The sequence below is a fragment of the Cloeon dipterum genome, chromosome 1 (genome assembly GCF_949628265.1).
Source record: "Cloeon dipterum chromosome 1, ieCloDipt1.1, whole genome shotgun sequence".
NCBI classification, from domain to species: domain Eukaryota; kingdom Metazoa; phylum Arthropoda; class Insecta; order Ephemeroptera; family Baetidae; genus Cloeon; species Cloeon dipterum.
In genome coordinates this window covers 8,777,450-8,798,780 of record NC_088786.1, presented here as the reverse complement: position 1 = coordinate 8,798,780, position 21,331 = coordinate 8,777,450, and the positions used below count along the sequence as shown (strand labels likewise).

At 37.7% G+C, this 21,331-nt stretch overlaps 2 protein-coding genes across 7 annotated transcripts; one reads left to right on the top strand and one right to left on the bottom strand.

The window, feature by feature from the left end:
* The first annotated feature begins 925 nt into the window (after positions 1–925).
* On the top strand, positions 926–5,627 carry LOC135941357 (uncharacterized). 2 transcript variants are annotated; one of them, XM_065486831.1, is made up of 6 exons: positions 926–1,109; positions 3,285–3,490; positions 3,938–4,073; positions 4,297–4,433; positions 4,715–4,961; positions 5,009–5,627. In XM_065486831.1, the coding sequence occupies exons 1-6, from the start codon at positions 1,052–1,054 to the stop codon at positions 5,089–5,091; spliced, it is 867 nt and encodes a 288-aa protein (XP_065342903.1). In that variant the 5' UTR covers positions 926–1,051; the 3' UTR covers positions 5,092–5,627. The 2 variants fall into 2 exon arrangements, with proteins under 2 accessions (XP_065342903.1, XP_065342914.1); XM_065486842.1 differs by having other exon boundaries at positions 936–1,109; positions 5,025–5,627.
* Positions 5,223–20,527, bottom strand: CalpA (calpain-A). 5 transcript variants are annotated; one of them, XM_065486690.1, is made up of 17 exons: positions 20,078–20,527; positions 19,802–20,030; positions 10,743–10,919; positions 10,616–10,685; positions 10,180–10,297; positions 9,987–10,121; positions 9,765–9,933; positions 9,531–9,712; positions 8,848–9,095; positions 8,631–8,794; positions 8,357–8,574; positions 8,261–8,303; positions 8,051–8,195; positions 7,561–7,677; positions 6,453–6,580; positions 5,822–6,017; positions 5,223–5,763 (listed from the first exon to the last, which is right to left on the bottom strand). In XM_065486690.1, the coding sequence occupies exons 1-17, from the start codon at positions 20,191–20,193 to the stop codon at positions 5,678–5,680; spliced, it is 2,541 nt and encodes an 846-aa protein (XP_065342762.1). In that variant the 5' UTR covers positions 20,194–20,527; the 3' UTR covers positions 5,223–5,677. The 5 variants fall into 5 exon arrangements, with proteins under 5 accessions (XP_065342762.1, XP_065342770.1, XP_065342779.1 ...); XM_065486698.1 differs by lacking the exon at positions 7,561–7,677; XM_065486707.1 differs by lacking the exons at positions 19,802–20,030; positions 20,078–20,527 and adding an exon at positions 16,705–16,979.
* Between the last annotated feature and the right edge of the window lie 804 nt (positions 20,528–21,331).

Below are 21,331 nucleotides of genomic sequence, written 5' to 3'. Positions count from 1 at the left end.
GGTTAATCATTTTAATTACAATTTAAATGTTTATCAATGATTTTATTGTTTGATTTTAATTCCTCTCGCATCGCGATCGAGCCAACAGTGAGCGAATTTATCGAATATGAGTTGATTAGTTTCTCTTCTGGTGAAATAAATCATGATTATTCAATAAGGAGACAGTGCTCAACGCTTGATTAGCATGGAACCTTGTAACCGTTTTTTTTTTTACAAATTTTTAACGACAGAACGTGGGAAAATTTTAGAATTTTAAAATTTTCATTGAATATTTAAAGGTAAAAAATTACATCTCAGATTTTTTCAGTTCCACTTATAACGATAAAAAGATTGGTTTGAAAATCACAATTTCTTGATTTTTCCCACCAACACAGCTTTTCTTTGCCAAAAATCAATGAACAAAACCTTAGTTGTGATAAAACATATTTCCTCTTTAACATAATTTGTCCTTGGGTATCAAAGTCTTGTGAGGATTTATTCTATTATATAAAAATATTTTGGTGCGATCAAACAACATTATAACAAAACTGTGGAGAGATTCATGATTGAAAACCACACTTACGATGTATTAATGGCCCTGGTAGCAGAGTATACAACGAATAAAGCGGTCACAAGTGTGTGTTAATGAAAATATTTTGGAGCTGGCACAATCGCAAGCGCGGCGAAAACGGGTCTATTAATAGTGAGCGCGCTGCGAGTTATAATTCAAACAATATCCTCTTCTCGCGAGTGCCCGCTTTTTATTTTGTCCTCTCCTCGCGCACAGCTCAGCTCAGCATGGCACACAACACACCTGGTCCAATAAATTAGGAATTCGTGCGTGTGTGACTGAGATGCTAGAAGGAAACAGCACCCTTCAGAAGAATAACGCGCGTTCGGGGGCGCAGGCGCGCGTTTTGCATCCGAATCGCCACCGCGATTGAAACACTCACTCACCTCTCACTCCGTCGTTCGGCAGGCGTTATGGTCAAACTTCGCTCTTGTTGCACCTCCCGCGGATTAAGACAATAAGCCGATATAGGAAAAAACATTTCGATTTTTTTTTGTCGTGATGGAGCCTGCAAAGTACCTGATCTTCTTTGCTCTCGAACTTCTCCTCGTCACCCAAAGTAAGGAACAATTTTTATTTATGATGTTTTCCACGCACCTCTTTGTTTCTTTGCTTTTCTTAAATGACCATATTTTTTCATACTCATTTTTTTTATCCTTTTGCTTAGAGTTTAAAGACAAACCCTCTTCAATTTTGAAGAGTGTGGAAATTGTGAGCGAGTTGTACAGAGCCATTCGTTCGCGATGTTTTGGGACGCTGAGTTTTCGAGAGTTGTTCGCCTCTCTAGAACGAGGTGGACCTATCAAGAACTAAATATTTTTTACTATTAAAATTTTAGCAGGTGGTTAAAAGAAGTGAAGGGGCGTATAACTTCTAACCCCTTCAGTTCATTTAAGGGAAGGTCAAGATGAGTTTAATAGCGGAAATAATTGAAAACAGAAACATTTCCAACATTATCTTGGAAATCCCGCAAAAATTCAGTAGAAGATTTTTACAGATTTTTGTAGTTAACTGTAATGAATATCGTTGATTTGAAACAAATATCCTGGAAAAAAGTCTTAACATTACCGACTGTTCCCCTGCTGATGTTGCTTTAATTTCTCCGATAGAAGTAGATAAAATTTTGAGAGCGCATAAATTTACAAAAATTGCACATTTAACATTTTTAAATTCAGGATGACGAATTCGAAATTGCAGAATTACCTATAATATAAAATTTTAAAGCGTTCAATCCAATTTAAAAAAAGTATACAATTATGAAAAAAATCTTTGAAAATCAAACTTTAATGCTTTGACATCCATTACAGTCATAATTTTTTTTAAATATATTTTTATAATATTTTAAATTCAAGCTAAAAATTAAATAACTAAGTAGGATAAATTGCAAAACTTCCAAGACTATTTTTCAACATTTTTCGCAACATCAAAATCACGCATTTGCTAACAGTACAGGGCTTCTTTTGTTGTTTGCTTCCTCTTATTCAGATTTAGTCGGGAAACCTAATGGCTCGTTACTGATGCATGCTTTGGTGCAATCAGTCATATCTGCCGTAATTCCATTAGCACGCGCAAACGCGCGTGCATTTCTTGGAGAAGTAGAAATATTCTAATGCCTTCTTTTGCGCTGCATTTTGCGACGGAACGTGTGTGCAGGGACAGAATAGAGAGTCCGGCCGGTAATGCCCTATAATCTAGTTATCGGGCAGGGGGGCTGCGCGGTTACTCAATATTGTTCTCTGCCAAAGGTCCTGAAAAGTGTTGACACTTCGCCAGAGGAAGCAAAATACGTTGTTCCGTTTCTTTGGCTTCCCTGGCGCCGCTGTCAAAGGAATGTTCTCACACATATTTGTTTGCATGCATCTAAGTGTGCGTTTTTAGGACAGCTTTAATGTAGTTTGCTCGTTTTTGTTTTGAAAATTTTACAAGCATCTAAAAAAATGAAAATGAAAACTGGAAATTGTCTTGCCCTCTTCAGGCTTCATCTGCTAATAAATAGCCAGCAAATTTAAGTCAAAATTTCCAATGGCTCGCCGGCCGATGAAAACAATTGATTTCATTTCAAATGGAAACTCCTTGAATGCGTTTTTAATTGATGGTGAATTCATTTAATTCATGAAGCCTGATCTAATGTTTAAATCAAGTTCCGTGGTAGTTATTTTACGATTCATCAATTTTAGCATTTTACAAAGGTTGCTCAAGATTGGTTTTAAAATACATTTTTCCGTTAACTTATTTTTAATTTGATATTTGTCGTCAATATTAGAAATAATAAATGATCATCCATGGTCTAGGTTATTTTTATAGTTATCTTAAAAAAAATTGGAGCATATTGACCCATATATTTTGAAAACTGAAGAAATATCATTTTTTATAAATGTTCCAGCAGTCATTGATATTTTCAGTTGTTAAAACTTTTTTAAATAATACAAAATTTCAGCTAAATTGTTAGCTTGAAGCTTAGAAAATTTTACGCGGGTACCATGAGCTCTTTTTTCAATTTTCCTAGCTTGATTCATTACTATAATTTAGGAATATACAGTATTAAAAAAATACAGGTCCCACTCTTCATAACATGCATCCCGTCACAATGATTCTTTATTTTCAATAATTCTATCGGGCAGAATCTTTCAGTGAAAAAAATCCTGTCGCTCCTATGTTATTCCCATGCTTCCCATGATTTTCATCAATTTAAGAACAGAAATAATAATAGTATAAACCTTGGTTTTGTTTTAAGGGTGTATTTGTGTTCGAGACGTTCGACTGATGCTTCCGACCGCAGTAATGTCGGGACACGGTGCCAAATTCATTTGTCTGTACGACTTGCAAGAAGCGCCGCTCTACTCCGTCAAATGGTACCGGGGACAGAGGGAATTTTATCGCTACCTCCCACAGGAGAATCCACCGATGAAATTCATCCCGATCCCAGGCATTGATATTGACGTAAGTAATAGACAATGAATGAGAAAAATTCAAACCGGAGCATTAAAATAATCTCGTCGCAACTTGATTCTGGACCTGCTGAATGCGCATGAAAGCAAGAAGCCCGAAAATCACGACTTATGCTGGGTTGTGACCTCATGCGTTAGGCAATAGAAAAACGAAAAAAAACTTTCTTATTAATAATTTTCCAGCATCCCAAATCGATTATATTATGACGGTTGGCAAATATATGTACTTTATTTAAACGAATGAAAATTTGTCTTCGTGTTTACATATTAATTTTTGACCTGGTGAAATGAAGCTATTATTAAAAAATGATAAGAAGAGTTTTGACTATCTTTTATTTTCTAATCCAACATTCCATTTATAACTTTTTCTAAATGTTATGAAGTAGAACAACATAACATGTAAGCTGTTAAATTGAATTAAGGGTATTTCGACTTCCAGCTCTACAAGTCGGATGCAAATGAGGTTCGACTGAGGGAAATCCACTCGGACTTGACCGGCGTGTTCAGTTGCGAAGTTACAGCGGACGCACCTTCATTCAGAACGGCGAGTGCCTCGAAAAACATCACAATAGTCGGTAAAAATAATTTGCTTTAAAAAACAGACTAGCCGGAGATGCCTGGCGAAATTGTGCGATGACTCGATGCCAAGAGTACTTTCTTTCGTTCCTTTTTTTCGAATGGTGATATTCATCAGAGACCACACAGCTGCGTAACATCGGAAGTTTGTTTTTTGAAATGCGATCCGTGCTGCTGCTCAGTTCTCACTCACGCAGTGGCCTGCTCTCTATATTGTTGCAGAGATGCCGAACTTGGCGCCCAATGTCACCGTGGAAAAGAGCCTGTCTGACGAGGGGCTGAGTATTATTTCGGTCAACTGCACCAATTTTTACTCTAAGCCGCCAGGAAAATTGAGCATTTTTCTGAATGAGGAGCCGGTGAGTGCACAATTTGTTTTTCCTAATTTTTCAATTTGTTTTAACGAGCAAAATAAACTTATCTATTTAAAATTGCAATAAAATTTGCCAAGTCACCAGTAGACAAAAATCTCCATTTGCAGTTACCAGATTTTCTCGTGTTTTAGGAAAATTTGTGCTGTATCTTGTTGATTTCTGTGTGAAAATTGGTAAAAGGCAAAATTATTATTATAGCCTAAATTTAGTTGATTTTTGGGTCTCATGCCATTCCTCAGTTTTAGTGGAGCCTATTTACTTTCCAGGTGAAAGAAAAAGATTTGGAGAAATTCATCGTGCCTCTCGGCAAGTTCAACGTCGAGGTGGTCAGGTTGAACCTGACCCTGACAGACGAGCAGCTGAACAACATGAATTTCAGTTTGCGCCTCAAATGCGTGAGCAGCGTGTTTTCCTTCACCAGAATGACCGAGGTGCTTTTAATTGAACAAAGATTGCGCTCAGAGTCTATTTTGGCAGCCATGGAAGAGAGCCGTGCTCCTAATTTAATTAGAGGTGTGTACGTCTCATCATATTAATCCCTGCTGCGGACTAACAAATAGCACCTGTGTGTTGCAGGCGGCACGATTTGGATTTGGATTGCCCTGCTCTGCGTGCTGAGGTGAAACGACTCGACTTTAATTGAATAATAAAATTTATTTTTGGATACAAATTATTGTGATAGTAGACAAAGTACTTGAGAATTCGTGTTGATCACTTTATTTATTATTAAGACTCGATGAATTGTGTATTTAAAATGAAAATAAAGTAAGACGATTTTTTTAATATACGATCCAAAATTTATTTAGAAGCTTTAAGCCGATTGGGACAGATCAAGTTTTAACATAAATAGCAATATATTTAATTTTACCATCTCTGGGATGCATAATATCTATAGCTCAGAATATCATAATAAGTTGCCCTAATAGCTGAATTTATAAAAAGCACAATAAATATGCTCACTGTATAAATAACTGCAAAGAGGTACTCTTGTAAGCTAGACTTTGATTACCACAGAATCAGCATTTTTGCAGCACATTTAGATTAGCATTAATTAATTAAAAAAGTTGCGCGAGTTGTAGTGTGCGTAAATAGTAAATCTATAGTCGAAGGTGGCGTTTAATTGATCAAAAAGTATTAGCTCAAAAGAAATCGCAAGTCGGAGGGTTGAAAATATAAAAACGTGACTTACGCCACCTCCGTTATATAATCTCAAAGGATAATTTGGCTTCTTAAGAGTACACGGTCTTTTCCACCCATTCCTCCAGAGTAAATGCAGCAGTGTTGGTGTTATCAGGATCTCTCTCCTTGAACATGTCTGCAACAATACGAAAATTTAGACGAAATTTAAAAGAACAAGTCAGATGAATCCTCACCAATCATAGATCTGAGACGAACAGCGCAGGCAATAAAGTCGTCGAATGAAATTCTTCCCTCCTTGGTGCCGTAGCGGTGCATCAGAATGTTCAGGATGTGATTGTTCAGCCTGTAGCCGGCAGAGTTGAGCGCCTGGCGCAGCTCAAAAGCACTCAGCGATCCCGTCTTTTCCGTGTCGTACAGTTTGAACACCGACTAAAAAGCCAAAAATTATTAAAATATCCTTTTAAGTGGCAATTATATTGGGCACAAAATTGGACAATATTGGACCTGTTTGCAGTTGATCACATTATTGGTTCAAATAATTTTGTAAATAAAATCAAAAGAGGACTTTTCTACAGTTATAATTCAAATTTTTCAAATTTTCACCAAAATTTACAGCGCTATATCGACCATATGTTTTTTGTCAGATTTTGAATACTATCGTCGAGATCCATCCAATAGTAGAGTATGATATTTTTTTAGGAAACTCTCTTAAGTTATAAAATAAGATTTCAAGAAGTCATCGCAATTTGAAAAGCACGCTAACTTTGCAGCAACTTTTATATAAAAAAAATAAATAAAAGTGCTGCCTGGGTCCAAGGATTTTCCCATATCAACCTTCTATAAAATCAGTGTCTTTTAACTCACCCTCCAGTTGCGGACGTCCATCCATAGGATCTTGAACTCCTCAAGACCAAGTTTTCCTGAGCGATCGACATCCATCATAGCGACCATGCTTCGGCAGGTCTCCTTTGAGAACCCTTCGAACTGTTGCTCTGTGGATAGTCATTTTGATTCAAAACAATTCGATTCAGTTAGTTTGGTGGCGAAAATTGCAAAGCTACACATTTTAAAGCGTGAGAATGTGAAAAGCATGCAGATGACGGTGAGAGCAAGGTTAGAAATCAAAACAAATATATTAACGAAATCCATTTGATTTTGGGTCCAGAACGATGCACCAACGACCTATGGTTGTTTAAGAGAGCACAGAATTTGCAGTGTGGTTTTGAACAAAATACAAAACATATCAGATCATTTCCGTCCCAATATCCTTGGAAACAAAATAATTAGAACTGAATAGAGGGTGAAAAAAAAATCGAAATTGGTTGGCAACACCCCAATCAAGTGCAGTTGTGAAAAAGCCCAGCAGTTATTTTTATTTATGAGCTTTTTATCCTGGATGAAAACAGCTTTTAAAGGACAAACACTGTGAAAATGATTTTTTCTAAAGGAACATTTGCGATTCAAGAAGAGAGATCAATAATGAAAATCTATATTGATAGTTTTTTTAATTTGTGATAATCTTAAATTTGATTTTCTAGAATGATGAAAACATGATGTTAAAATTCCAATTTTAATCGCAAAGGGATTTATGGAATAAAAGCTACAGACATAAGTGATAGCATAATTCTAAAATGATTTTAAATGGGATACTACAAAATTCGTATTCCTTCTAGAAATTTATTTTCCTTTTTACCTTTAGATTAAATATTGGATGCATCAAAAATCTATTTTAGCTACAAAACATCCTAAAGTTGAATCTCAATCTGCTCTCCCAAATAAAATTTCCAACCAACAAATCAGTCTTTAAAGATTTCACTGTCTTTGCCCTTGAACTTTATACATTTAAATCTAGTTAAAATATGACAATTTTACTGCATTTATAGCATTAAGAAGCTCAAAATCCTCGTAAAACCACTTTGGTGTACGCACGAAAACCTTGAAGGACTTTTTGTCAAGCCTATAGCTGCCTTACCGAACATTTGTCCAATTGGCGTGTCTTTGCACACGACTCCGCATAATAAATTCATTATCGATCCCAGCATGGAGTCCGAGGACTGCATTGGAAGAGTCGGGGCGCCTTGTGGGAAGTCTGTTTGCACATATATACATAGTCACAAATACGAAAACATCAGAGATTGACTAGAAAAGCTCAAAAAACGTAAGCACTTTCTGTAGTGGGAAGCTCACGGAGTGCCAAGATTCGAGTGGAAGTAAAAACGAAAAAAGTGAAACACAAAAGCTGAACGAAAAAGGCACAAAATAAATAATTTTGGTCAGAAAATAAAAAAGAAAACTAAAAAGCTCTCTACGCTATTATGTTTTTCATGACAATTTGGTCATTATGAGAGAATGCTTCAAAACATGTTACTTTCATCTGAGAGCAGTCGCTGAACTCTTTCATTTCATGGCTATTATTTAATGTTAACTAATTTTCCAAGCGTTAACAACATAACAACACTTACCGTCCTTCATGGCAAAATCTAACAACTGTTTCAACTCCATCCAGTCAACCTCCATGTCCTCTCCGGCCAACTTCTCAAAGAAGGCTTTGATCTTCTGGTTCGACTCCTCATCCTCGTCATTTTTAAGTTCAGGATCCTCTTGAATCTAGAATATAAAAAAATCGGATTATAAAATCATAAGTGCATTAATTAGAGGAGAATTTATCTTACTCGAGTATCGATTTCACCCAAGCCGACTTCATCATCGAGTTCCCTGAAATCGCATGGTTTAAAATTAATTGATAAGACCAACCAAAATGATCTTACTCCATGTTGTTGCTGTTCTCAGAGAACACTCTGAGCAGGAACTCTCCCTCCTCATTGGGGTCAAAGGTCGAGGGCACTATGCAGTAAGTGCCGGCGGGAAGCTTGAAGCGCTCAGCTAACTCGCGAAGGTTGATGAACGACTTGGACCTGGCCACGGACGCATTGTATTTGAAGAAGTCCAGAGGAAGGGGCTTTGGCTGGTTCTCAGGGTTGTCCAACTACAATTTACCAAACGGGATAAAATCACTTCTATTTGAAAATTTAATTAGTCTACCTTGTACACGGCAAACCCAATGGTCAAGCATTCTGCGCCCAACTTTCTTTGGGCCCTGCGGTTCTTCTGCATCAAGGCGATGATGACGGTGCAAAGTGATTGGTCGTCATCCTCGTCAGGATCATCCAGAGTAATAATGTACTGAGGGTTGTGCCAGAAGGTTTCTAATGGAATTTAATTTATAGTGCTTAGGAGGGGGGAAAAATGGAAAATTTACCTAGGAAATTGCGGCATCCGCCTGCAGTTATGCCGCGAACCCATTCACCTTCAAACACGCTCATCTCCCACTTCTTGCCGTCTCCGATTTCATCATCCGTCAAGGAATCCGGGTTCAAGTTGCAAATTTCGAGTCTGGAGAAGTATTTACAGAAGTCCCGGTAGGACATCCAGAACTCGCCGTCGTCATCGAAGGTCAGCCCGATCTCCTCTTTTTCATGTTGAGGAATGAAGCGCCACTCAGCAGATCTGAATTTTCAAGTAAATTTCAAAGCATTTTTAATAGTATTTGCCTCTCTTTGGAAAAATTAATCTTTCTTATAAAAATAAACAGTGAGATATAGATTATTGCTTTTTAAGAAGAAAAGTTTATATTATTTGATTTTTTTTGTTGGTTAAAACTTTCATAAAACAAAAATATATGTTTACAATCGTCATCTGAAGAGTTTAGGAAAAAACAGTTGACGCACCAATATTCTTAGTTCCATTAATGTTTTTTAAACGAAAAGTAAACAAATTAACGATTGCAAGATTTAAAAAATAGCTATTTTTGGTTACAAATAAATAAACAGGAAATCTTAAAATAAAAAAGATCTGCAAAATTGTATGCGCCCAATGAGCTACACAACCAGTTCCGTTTTTGTAAGAATTTTAAATATTAAAATAATACAGATAATGTCTTACTTGTCAGACCAAGCACCATTCCACTCTGCCTCATTGCCCCACGGGTTTCGAAGGCGTACAAGGGGGATTTTTCCGGTCGTATTCGGAGTGTTGATGTCGACCATTTTCACTCTGGTGAGACTGTACGCGTGGCCTTTGACCAGGCCCTCTGGAGTACGAGCCTCAAGCACACTTGGATCAGGCTGAAGGGCAGTAAATCAAATTTCTCTGCTGTACTCCCAAAAGTCAACTCACTTCAATCGAGGCGCCCATCAGTGAAGATCTCTCGGCCGCCTTCAGCATGATTTTAAATAAAGTTTGGTCTTCTTTTTGCAGCTCATGCCACTCTGTGACTCCTCCTGTGAAGTCCTCCATTGCCTCGCAGGTGGTGCCACCCTTGAGGGCCTCGTAGGAGCCGTGTAATCTGATCAAGAGCAAGTCCAATAAATCCTCTCGAATAAATTTTCAGCAATTTACTTGGCATAGGCTTTCTCCAGCAAGGCACTCCAGAATTCATTTTGCTGGGAAGACCTGAGGAACACCAGCTGGCCGTTGTAGGTCGGCAGGCGGTCATCCACGACCACGTCAACCCAACGACCATACTGCCAAAATCTGTCCATTTTTTTAGCATTAATAATGGAATTCAATTCATTTTTAGTTTTTCACGAACCTAAAGTGGAATATGCCCGCATACTGGTCGGTGAAACTTTGGTCATTGGGAACGACTTGGGTGAATAGCGAGTTGTGCAGGGTCAAATTAGCGACGGCAGCTAGCAACCAGCAGTCACCTTTGAATACAAGAGAATGCGAGTGAATTAGGCTCAAAATTTATTTTAAGATTGAGGTAAAATTCAAATTTTGCCAGCAATGGAATTTTTTAGAAAATGACTAGGCCGAAATTAATTTTTGCGTGATGATTTAGTTAATTAGTTCTGCTAGATTCTCACAGGAAGAGCAAATGTTTCACTAAAATCGCTGGATTTTCTTTGCATGCATTTCATTATTTTTCAACTTGTAAAAAACTGACCTAACAGTTAATCATGAAAAAAATTTGATTACATGTTGAATATTAATTTTCGTATTCAACGCTCGAAATGAAGACTCACCCAATTCTCCTTGCTGGATGTCAAATCTAGAATAGCCCTCGACGAACAGACTGGGGTCAGATGTGATTTCCTATAATGACATCAACCGAATTAGCGTCTATTGCCGTTTTATTAGATTTAAATTCACAGTTGGACGGAGCCACTCGAACGAACGTGGAGGTTTTCTGCTGAAGAAAATGGACGAGTCTGTGCAGGGGAACTCGGGATCCTCGAACAAGGTGCCGCTAGACAGACATTCATCCCGCAGCTTTTGGAAATCCTGGACAGTGCCTCGGTTTCGCAGACCAGAGCCCTTGTCTCCCAACTACAATCAAGAGAACATATTTTTTTTAAAATATTTATTCCTGCTCGTCAGTGAGCCAGTGAGCAGAGTTGCAAATAAATTGAAAATATCCTTCTTATTTTAATTTGCATCTCTTTTATTCCTCGTCGCTTATCATTAAGCCGTTTACACTCTACAAAGGTTCACATTTTTTAATTTCAAAGTTGTGATTTTGGTCCTTAAACTGGGAGAAAGTGGTTTTTGGACTGAATTTTAAGCAGAATAATCGAAAACTAGAAGGCAGTTCACTTCATTTTAACTCATAAATCGGTTTAATTGTGAAAATTATGCGCAGAATATTAGGAATGTTTAGCATTTACTAACTATCCCCGTTGTGAAATTAGAAATATGTATTAATTAAAATTAACATCAAAGGACAAATGGATATAGACACAACAAGAGTGAAGACGCGGTGACAGCTTAGAATAAATATTAAATTAGACCCAAGTCAGACTAAACAGTGTAATAAAATATTTGCATGGCTAAATAGTTAAGATTTCACACAACTCTTGGCAAGGAGAACTTTACTTCTGAGAAAATCGCAAAATTCGCTAGAACCATGACTCAAATTTGTTACTTTTCGTGAAGCAACGCGAATTGTCTAGGCACACAAGCGAAAGGAACCGATTTCGGCGCGTTAACGACCAGGCTGAACTTTCAGCTGACATTCAGAAGGGCAGAAGGTGGCCTTAAACACCCTCTCTGGGCGCGTTTGTCAAGATTGATTACAGGCACGCGCGAGGAAAGAAAAAAGCACTCCAATCATCACGCGGCCAAATCATCCAAAAGATCGCCGCCGACCGGGTGGGTGCAGCTCGCACTCGCATTTATCCTCGAGGTGTAATATTATTTAGCGTGGTTTTAGCATCTCATCACGTGAGGGACCATAAAAATATTCACAGCACACGCCTGCAACGCTAAATGATAAAAATGTTTCGTCTTTGAAGCAACAGAAAAAATGCGAGAAAATGTATCTTAAGGTTGCATTTAATTAAACTGCTTTTTTAAGAACATCTCTCTTGAAACTATATAAGGAAAGCAGAGTGGAGCAAAACTGATCACGTTTTTCAATACGTGATACTTTTATTGGTGTTCGCTTTAACGCTTTGAGGAAAACCGGTAAATTGAGATCTTTTTAATTTTCAATCATTAAAAGAACAACAAAAGAGATTTAAGCGTGTAATTTTAGCAAATTAAGGGTTGCATTTTCTTACGAATTGGTTTTACTAGTCAATTTTTAAAATTTCACGCGCAAGGAACAATGATTTATTTGTAATAGCAAAGTTTGTGATTATACGGGTAAAAATTCTACTGCTTTGTAGAATAATTGACAAACGTTTCAATTAATTCTTAACTCAAGCTTAGGTCTAAGACGAAATATCTAAAACAAATTTTAAAAATTAAAGTGAGGAAATTGCCTGCAAGAAAATTTGCTTGACAAAATTTAAACTTAAAAAATCGAAAAATGCAACGTTTTTTTAAATAAAAATTTGCTGTTTTTTGCACCACCGATTGTCTTTAGTATTTATTCCAAAATCAAACGAAATCAATCATTTCACCTTTGTAAATTCATTTCATAGAACTATATAATTCCTGAAATAACTGTCTCAATTTCCCTAATTGAAGGATAATTTCAAAGATATCCACATTTAAAATTACCAAGAACATGCAGTAATGTATTCCTGTACTTCATGTTTAAACGCATCTGATCTCATAAATCGATTAAAATTCCACTTCTGAATCATGAATATCCAATGAGCTCTTCATCGGTTATTAAATTTCCAGAATCGTGCCTTTTTCAGTTAATTTGCAGGTGCGAAGCCTGCAATGCACAGATGAATCAGTGCATCTGACAGTGAGCCGTTTCTCGACACATTTCATTACTCACTGCAGTTATAAAGATCTAATTATGATTGCAGCAATCACGCAGACGCTTTCCAGAACACACTGAGCAAACGAACAAAGCAAATGTAGGTAATAATAAAACGAGATAATAATAAATACGTTCCAGATAATCTACTATAATAGATCATCTTTTGAGGCCTAAAATTGTTTAAAAGAATTACCAAATAATTGTAATAGGGAGAAATGAGCAAATATGCTCGAGAGGACAAAAATAAACGCTCGTCTGAAAGATGAGCTGTCGGCGAAGAGAGGAGGAAAGGAATTAAATGCGCGACGGCTGGCGTATGAAAACACAAATGGAAACTGTGCCTTCACAAATGGGCCTACGCCCTCTTACTTAGTACAAAAAATCGCTTCCCATAACCAGACCGGCGAGCAATTCTTTCTTATTCTCTTTGCCAAAAGAGCCGTAATTTAGCACTGTTGCCATTATCGAAACGGGCAAAGCAGGAAAATGCGCGAAATTTTGTCAAATAAATTATATTTCTCCTTTTGGCATTCATGAACGTACCAAAAACTTATATTTTAAAATAATTTCAAATTAAAATTAAAATTTCAAATCATAAAATTTCATGTCCGCCCATTTTCCCATTAACACGACGGCAGATGAAGCGACGCGGAATGTGTTATGAGAATCAACTTAAACCGGAATTTTGGATGCGCACCACTTTGAGGTTGTGCAGCGTCGGCAGGACCCTGTTGATGTCGGCCACTTTGCGCACGTACTTGTTGAATATGGCGGCCAACGGGTCCTGGCCGTTGAGCAGGGCTTGCAGCCCTTCCTGAGCCATCTTTCGCCCGCTCTCGTGCGTCCAACAAACAAATAATCGCACACCACACACACAGCCGGAGAACGCACGGACTGACAGACCGACCGACGTAACAACGTCGGTGCCGCACTGGTTGTGACCGATGACGTCACCTCCCCTCCCCCCTCCCCCCGTACGCTCCTCCGACCTGAGGAGTCACCGCTTTTCGGTGCTCGGCCAGAATACCTTTGAATAAAATTCACACCGCCTTTAAAACGAAAACTTGTTTTTTGAAATGCAAGGCCACAAAACTATGCAGATGAATCTTCATAGATATTTATGGAGTTTTTTTTATTCCTTTATTCATCAGGTTCTTTTTAAGGAACGGGGACCTATAAAATTTCAATAATAACTGTCCATTTTTTCGCAGATTTTGGTATTAATAATGAGCCTATATAAAAATTTAAAACATTTTTCCCCATGGGAAAATTAATTAAGGGACTAGAATTTTGAACATGATTAAATTTCAATGAGGTGAATTTCCACGCAAAAAATAAACGCTTGACACATTTTAAGATGGCCTAAAAATGTATTTCACCTCGAAAATAGCTTTGTTATGGAAACTAGTGGTATATAAATATAAGAATAAATTATTTTGCTTTCATATGTAAATTAAAAAAAGGCATAAAATGCATTGAAAATTTTATATATAAGAAAAAATACTTTCTCACTTAGCATTTTCCAGTTTATTTGATTTGAATTTTAGTTTTTAAAATGAAGCCATTTTGGAAGCATTGGATTGTTTGAGCAGTTGCACAAGAGATATTTAATCGCTTGGAACTTAACCTCGCGGCAGGCCCAACGCATAATTATATTTTGTTCCATCGCATCCACGTCCCACGAAAATAGTAGTGTGAGTCCGCGGTCTCTCCCATTCACGCACGTAGCCACGCACTTCTTCGCTGCTTTATAGTTCATTCCAATGAACCGCACACCACATGGCCTGCGAGCAACAGCAGATTCTTTACAAGGTCAGGCGTCACTCCTTCACGAAACTTTGAACTTTGTGTCATTAAAAAAAATTTGTTATAGTGGACGGATTTTTTTAAAATTCATTTTTATTAATTTGTAGCTTATTGGTGTCAATATATTCGTTTATTTCAATCGGACACTTGTACAAAATAGCGTTAAAAATGGGTATGAGGTTTGAGCAGCATTAAGTGGAACATTACAGGTTGTTGTGCAAATAGGTGGATTTTGTACTTAAATTTCTGTTATATCCCAAATATCTACTCAGGCATTTCATGAATGTGAGCACGCAGAGAGTGCGAAGTATGAAATAAATTAGTCTATCTCTAGCAGTCAAACTGAGCAGTTCTTTCCTTTCTCCTTCCCGGCCACCCCGCAACAACATACATTTCAAGTGGCGACGAGGCGAACAAAATTTTCCGCCGGGAGGAAAAGGTGACTGTGACTGACTAGAGACAATTCAGTAAGGGATCGGGGCGCGAGGCACGACGCGATCGCCGATTCGGGGCTCCTTTGCGTGGGTGTCCCGGGGCGGACCTGTCCGGGCACCAAGAAGAACCAAGCGCATCGTAAAAGGAACCGTGACGAAGATACGGGAAAAATCCAGGTACATCCAGTTTCATTTTGGCAACAGTTTCATCAAGAAGAAACTACAATTTCGAAAAAAAATACAAGTTTCAACGAGAGAAGGTTCGGCGTTAGAAGAGTGGTTGAGAAGATACCCTTTCCAACGTGTTCAGAGTGCGGCTAATACAAGGCCAACTCTCCTGGCCGGTGACGAGTCGGTGCAGGTACAGATGCTCCATGCAAAGGTGCAAATTTACGAGCCAAATTCCTACATACAGAGGAGCAGCGGGACAAGTTCATACACGAATTGTCCTACAATTACAAAAAGAGCAAAAGCAGAAACGAAAACGACAACGACACCAGCTGGCACGCATCCGCGTGTCATTGTGAGTGAGTCGGAGGGCGCAACCGCGTTCTCGGCCCGTCGACCTGGGATGATGGTTTCCCCAGGGGTCGTTCGATGTGCCAGGCTACCGAGAGCCTGAGGTGTCTGATGGGCCAATGCAGATCAGAAGAAAATAATAAACTAGCCAAGTGTAATTTCGTGCCGTTACCTTGTGTTAAAAATCTCGGTTATTTTACAAATTCAGTTATGTAATTCATGCCAAAGCAATAACTTAATTCGATTTTCAATTACAAATTTGAATTTCAGTTCCAAACTTAAAATGATTTCCAATTGTGTAATTTGAATTTCAGTTTTGCTTTTATTTCCCTCTTTTAACATTTTATTCCAAATTGTTCAAAATTTATTTTTTCACAATTTCAAAAAAGGGGGAAGAATTTGTTATATCCCAAATATCTACTCAGGCATTTCATGAATGTGAGCACGCAGAGAGTGCGAAGTATGAAATAAATTAGTCTATCTCTAGCAGTCAAACTGAGCAGTTCTTTCCTTTCTCCTTCCCGGCCACCCCGCAACAACATACATTTCAATTTCGAAATTTATTGTCCTAATATTGTAATTAATTTTAAATAAAATCCCACACCTATAAAATTTTAATTTTAATTATGATTGCTAGAAAAAAAAGAAACATTGTATCCAAATTATCAGTAATTATTCCAGATTTGTGTAATTTAATTCATATTTCCCGTGTTGCAAATCTCTCAGTTTGAAAGTTTCAATTAATTTTTATTTTTAAAATTTTTATAATTTTTATAGATTTTATTTTCCTACTTACATGTTTTGCTTTTATTCCATAAATTCATTTGCAAAAAACTATGACAAAATTTTTCTGATTCTCCGAAACAATAAGGAAATAGAATTAAGGAGAAAATTTTTTGTCTCAACACCTGTAAGGTTCTGTACAGAGATCAAACGCGATGAAATGCATTAATCGATAAAATAAGGGCGAAGTTGCGTGCACGAAATAATTATTTCCTTCTATAGATATAATAAAATACGTAAAAAAAATTCAAACGTAGCGGAGAGATGATACCAAAAAATGAAGACCACTCTTTAAAAAATGTAGAAAAATTTCAAATTCACATTAAAATCCGAGTCATTAAGCCTGTCTCACCCTGTGTCCTCGGCTAAGTTGCGAACTGCGCGCGTTGGACTTCTGCACGGCGTCCTTGACGGCGCTCTCGACCGTCTCCAGGGTGAAGCCGAGGGCTTTGAAGGCACCCGCTTTGAGGTAGTTGTTCCACGTCGACCATTTGAACAGACTAGTGTCGTCGACGCACGACTTTATGAACTCAAACTCGGACGCCATGGCCACGTTTTTCGCTAAAATGTATTGTTTTCGGCAGGCGAACGTCAACAAAACGGGATCATATGGGCGGGGACTACAAGGAGAGGAGAGAAATTTTTTGACAGATCTACTACCACTACTCTTAACGGCGCCGCTACGGCGGGTACGCACGCATGCCTATTGCCCGGGGGTGAAAAGGGTGTGTGTCCGTGGGGGGGGGGGGGGGGGGGGGCGGGAAAACAGTGACTTGCATTTCATAGCATATTATAGCGTGCTCCGCTGCAGGAAGTTTAGTGGTAGTGGAAGTTTTAAATTTCCTTAATTTCATTCCTCGTTTTGTTTCTCGAATTTGTAAAGAGGAGAATAATTTTGAAATATAAGAGAATTTCAAATCGATGTTCAAATTTTTGTGTTATCTTGTCCTCCATAGAATATAATTAGAAAAAATAGGCAACATGTTCTCGAAATAATGTTAAAATAAATTTATTGGTTAAATTTAAAAAAAAGAAGAAGAAAGGAAAAATTACAATTTACCACTCCTTTTAAGTGTGACAGAATGAGCATTTAAATACAGCAGCCATGGCGGTGTATTTATCATGAGGAATATTTGTGTGCTTGAATTCTTTCTCCTTTTTACCCATTCAACAAACACAGAGAAAATGACATTTTTGTCATTTTTAATTTAAAATGATGCTGACATTTAATTCTATCCGGAACGAAATTTATTGGAATGAAGACTTCTGGACTGTTTTTACGTAAGCGTATAACATTTTTAAAAGCAGGAAAAAATCCTAACAGAATATCAAAATTTTTTAATTATGTTGTGGCACACGGTCAGAATTAAAAGAATTTGAAAAATTTGAAGAGATGCATTTAATCTAAAGTAATAAATTAAGTAATCTAATCACTATAGGACTGAATTTTAGACGACCCGACCATTTTTTTCTGAGATTCCAATCATTGCGAAGGAGATTGAATCACACAATTTTAAGACGTTTAAATCATACTTAAAATAATCGTCTAGAACCATCTAAAAGCAGTCTGAAACTGGCTAATATTCCACGGAGATTTGCTTCATTTTAAGAAACTTAACTCGCGGCCTAATTTATCGTTGTGCAATTGGATAGGGCTAACATCCACCCTTCTGGAACTAGGTGACCATATTTTATTCAGGAAATTATTTATGATTGCTTTTTTGGTCAGTACATATTTTTCACGAGCGAAAGAAAGTAGGATAGTCTGTTGTCTTGTAAATGACTTGTCGAAAATAAAACTTCGGAATAGAGAGAAGAGGGTTCTTATTTTGGCTTGAAATAAATTAACCCTAAGATATTTAGAAAGTTTTCAGTTCCATTTGGGTTAAATCCAGAAATGACAATGCTGCAATTTTTGTACATTTTCAAATAAGTCACAAATCTTTCCAATATGAAAGAAATCACTCCTTGTTCGTTACAGTGGTAGTATGCAAAAGAAGCATAAAAATTAAAATTAAGTTTCAGGACACAACTTTTAATAACCATTTACGGTTAAAAAAGCGTTCATATTAAATTCAAAAGAGAATGAAATTCGTACTATGTTTCGATCTTGAAATATTGTACAAAATTTGAGATATTTCAGAAAACATGCTAAATTTTAGCAGTAAAACGTGTTAACTGGGCTAAAACCAATGTCTCAAAATACAGTCTAAATCATCTTAGAAACCGTCTAATTAGTCAGAATAGCAATATAAAAAGCTAACGATTAAAAAAAGACTAAAATTCCCAACCACATAGTAATAATTATTGTCGTTGTGCAATATTTCATATTTTTAACATTTACAAACTGATTCCATGCATGTTAAATTCGATCCCGTCTCGTTGAATTTTTATGTGTATTTCATTATTTTTCGACGCGCAGTAAAAAGTGTAGAAATGAAGAAAACGAGGCCATATATTATCTATCGAGACAATGCATGCAATTAAATTTTAAAAAATAGACTATGGATGAATCGTTACGATCGCAATTACTTTACTACTTAAAAGTAATATTACGCATCGTGCGTGATAAAAAAAAAGCCTTTCCTTGTGCTAGTTAAAAATGAAATAAATACATATCTCTCCATAGCGTGAAACATCGGGGTTAAATCACATCTGCTTTTGATGGCGTAAATCTGTGAAAGGGAAGTGAAGCGAAAATAAAACTGGCAGCTAGACGCTCTTTTTATGACTGCGCGCGAAAGTCAAGCGCGTGTCAATTTATAGAGCTGGCGCAACTTAATTGGCATGCAAATTGATTATACACGCTGGGACCACGAGTCTAACTCCCCTAATTGAGCAAGGCGTGCTTCTCGTCATCCTAGACTTTGCCCATGCACCCTCTATGTTCATGCAAAATACGCACAGGCATTTTAATTAAAAGACTAGAAACGCTGAAAAAAGAGGAAAGAAAAATGCGGCGCAGTCCCTGCCCTGTTTGTCCGCTCGTTATGCTAATTCGTCTAGTAAAACAATGAAAATAGGTTGTTGCAAAATATGGTTTTGTTTCAAAGGCGACAAAAGAAATTGCGAAAAAACAACTTTTGTGTGCTGCGCATGGTGATTCATTTTTAGATAAATTTTGAAACCTGAAACGCACAAAGCAGATCTAATCTAGAATTTTCGGGCCAACTTAAAAAAACAAAAAAATCACTTTATGATATTTAAGAAATGATTGGTCAAGGTTTCTTAACTTTACACATATCGACGGCCTCCATTAAAAAGCCACAGAGATTTAGAAATAACTTCCTCTGTTTACGCGTCTCCTTGGAATATATAGGGTTAATCTTTTTCCATCTCCCTCTGCCGCACACATGGGAACGCGCGGGGACCTAGTTTTTATTTGCGTTTGTCTATTTTTGGGAACACTGACTCTGTCAAGTAAATAATTTAGACAAATCCGCACTTACATTAAAAGCATCTTTGCCAGGGTGAAAAACGTCTCCAAACCCTGTGAGGCCACCCTTGAGGAGCCGATTCTTCAGGTGGTAGCTGCCTTTGGTCCAGGGTGTCCCACCACCACCTCCACCTTGTCCAGAATTGTTGACAAGGTTGTTGAAGACGCCTCTCAAATCCCCGAGATTCCCGAGATTTCCAAGATTTCCGAGGTTTCCAGGCATCCGGAATCCACCAGCACCCCTGGACAGCTGGTCATTTGGGGAGAATTAAAAAAAAATGGGACTCACCCTCCGCCAGCAGAGTTGGGAAGCTGGAAGCCGAACTGGCGGAAACCCTCGTTGAGCAGGCCAGGCAGATTGTCGCCATCCAGGCGGATGGGGAAGCTGTTGAAGAGCGAGGACATGCCGTCCGACTGACTAGATTCGAGCCTCTGTCAAGCGCGGGGAGCAGTGCTGTCCTGGAGTGCTGCCAGGACAGCCGGAGGGGTGCGTCCGTCTAAATTTACACTGAAAAAGTCGTGTAGAAGCGCCGCTACTGCCGTACCGGTATCACACACCGAGCCGTAAACAAGCCAAAATCGAGACTTGTGATGCACCTCAACGTCAGGCGACGAGTGAGTGTCTGATGTGCGTCGTCCTTCCCTGGTGAGCCGCTCAGCGGAACTGCTGTTATTTGCTCCCGCTGATAACGACGAGCAAGCCGTGTGCTTTGATAGACAAATTTATCCGCCCGCGCACTGTAATTCGGGTCTGACCGCGTGGTTGGTTATAAACCGCCTAAGCGAGGCACAATGCAAGTCTAAAAGAGTGATAACACTTTTGTGTACGCATCAAATTTTTATTTCGTATTACAATCTCAGCTCGTGCGTTGATATTGCTTTTGGATTGTGTAAATCGGAAGTGATGAAAGAAAAGCCAGTTAATTTTTGTGATAGCAAAGCAGTGGGAGGGCAGAAAAAAATATTGATGACACAAATTACTACAATTAATTTATTATGATTCCTAACGTGTATAATTTAAGAAAATTTCAAAAAAGTATTGTTGAGCTTCATTCTTTGAATATACATATTTGTATTAACAGACAGCAATCTTTTCACCACAGCGGCATCGTGTATATTTTTTTTTCTTTGCAGTGCACATTTTTTTGTATGGTAATACCTCTTGAAGCTCTGTCCTCGATTCCCATAATGGAAGAAAAGAGTATCTAATTTAAATTACCATCCCTAACAGAAAACCACGTGTTGACACAAATTTTTGGGACCCCTTCAAAATCTATTTTTTAATTTTCCTAAGGCTATACATGAGACCTGTTATATCTAATGAAAATAATTTAAAAATAAATTTAATTGCCCCAACTTCAAAAAATAATTAATATTATTTTCCGTACTCTGCATAATTTTGCGCGAAATATGGTATATTTTGGGAGCTTAATTCGGAAAATGCCGAAAAACCACAATTTGTGGGTTGTCCCCACGTTTCTTTCAACGCAAATACCAGTGGTGAATTTCAGCACATCGCAATATTTGTAAACCTTGACCAAAT

What these genes read in the sequence shown, in the direction of transcription:
- CalpA (XM_065486690.1), bottom strand. Translation starts at nt 20,193, where the DNA reads ATGTCCTCGCTCTTCAACAGCTTCCCCATCCGCCTGGATGGCGACAAT. An exon ending in CTGGAGAAAGCCTATGCCAA is followed by an intron (nt 9,934 to 9,986) that starts GTAAATTGCTGA and finishes GCTCTTGATCAG; the next exon opens with ATTACACGGCTCCTACGAGG. An exon ending in TGGGTGAAATCGATACTCGA is followed by an intron (nt 8,196 to 8,260) that starts GTAAGATAAATT and finishes TTTATATTCTAG; the next exon opens with ATTCAAGAGGATCCTGAACT.
- LOC135941357 (XM_065486831.1), top strand. Translation starts at nt 1,052, where the DNA reads ATGGAGCCTGCAAAGTACCTGATCTTCTTTGCTCTCGAACTTCTCCTC. An exon ending in ACTTCTCCTCGTCACCCAAA is followed by an intron (nt 1,110 to 3,284) that starts GTAAGGAACAAT and finishes TTTTGTTTTAAG; the next exon opens with GGTGTATTTGTGTTCGAGAC. An exon ending in TGCTCCTAATTTAATTAGAG is followed by an intron (nt 4,962 to 5,008) that starts GTGTGTACGTCT and finishes ACTAACAAATAG; the next exon opens with CACCTGTGTGTTGCAGGCGG.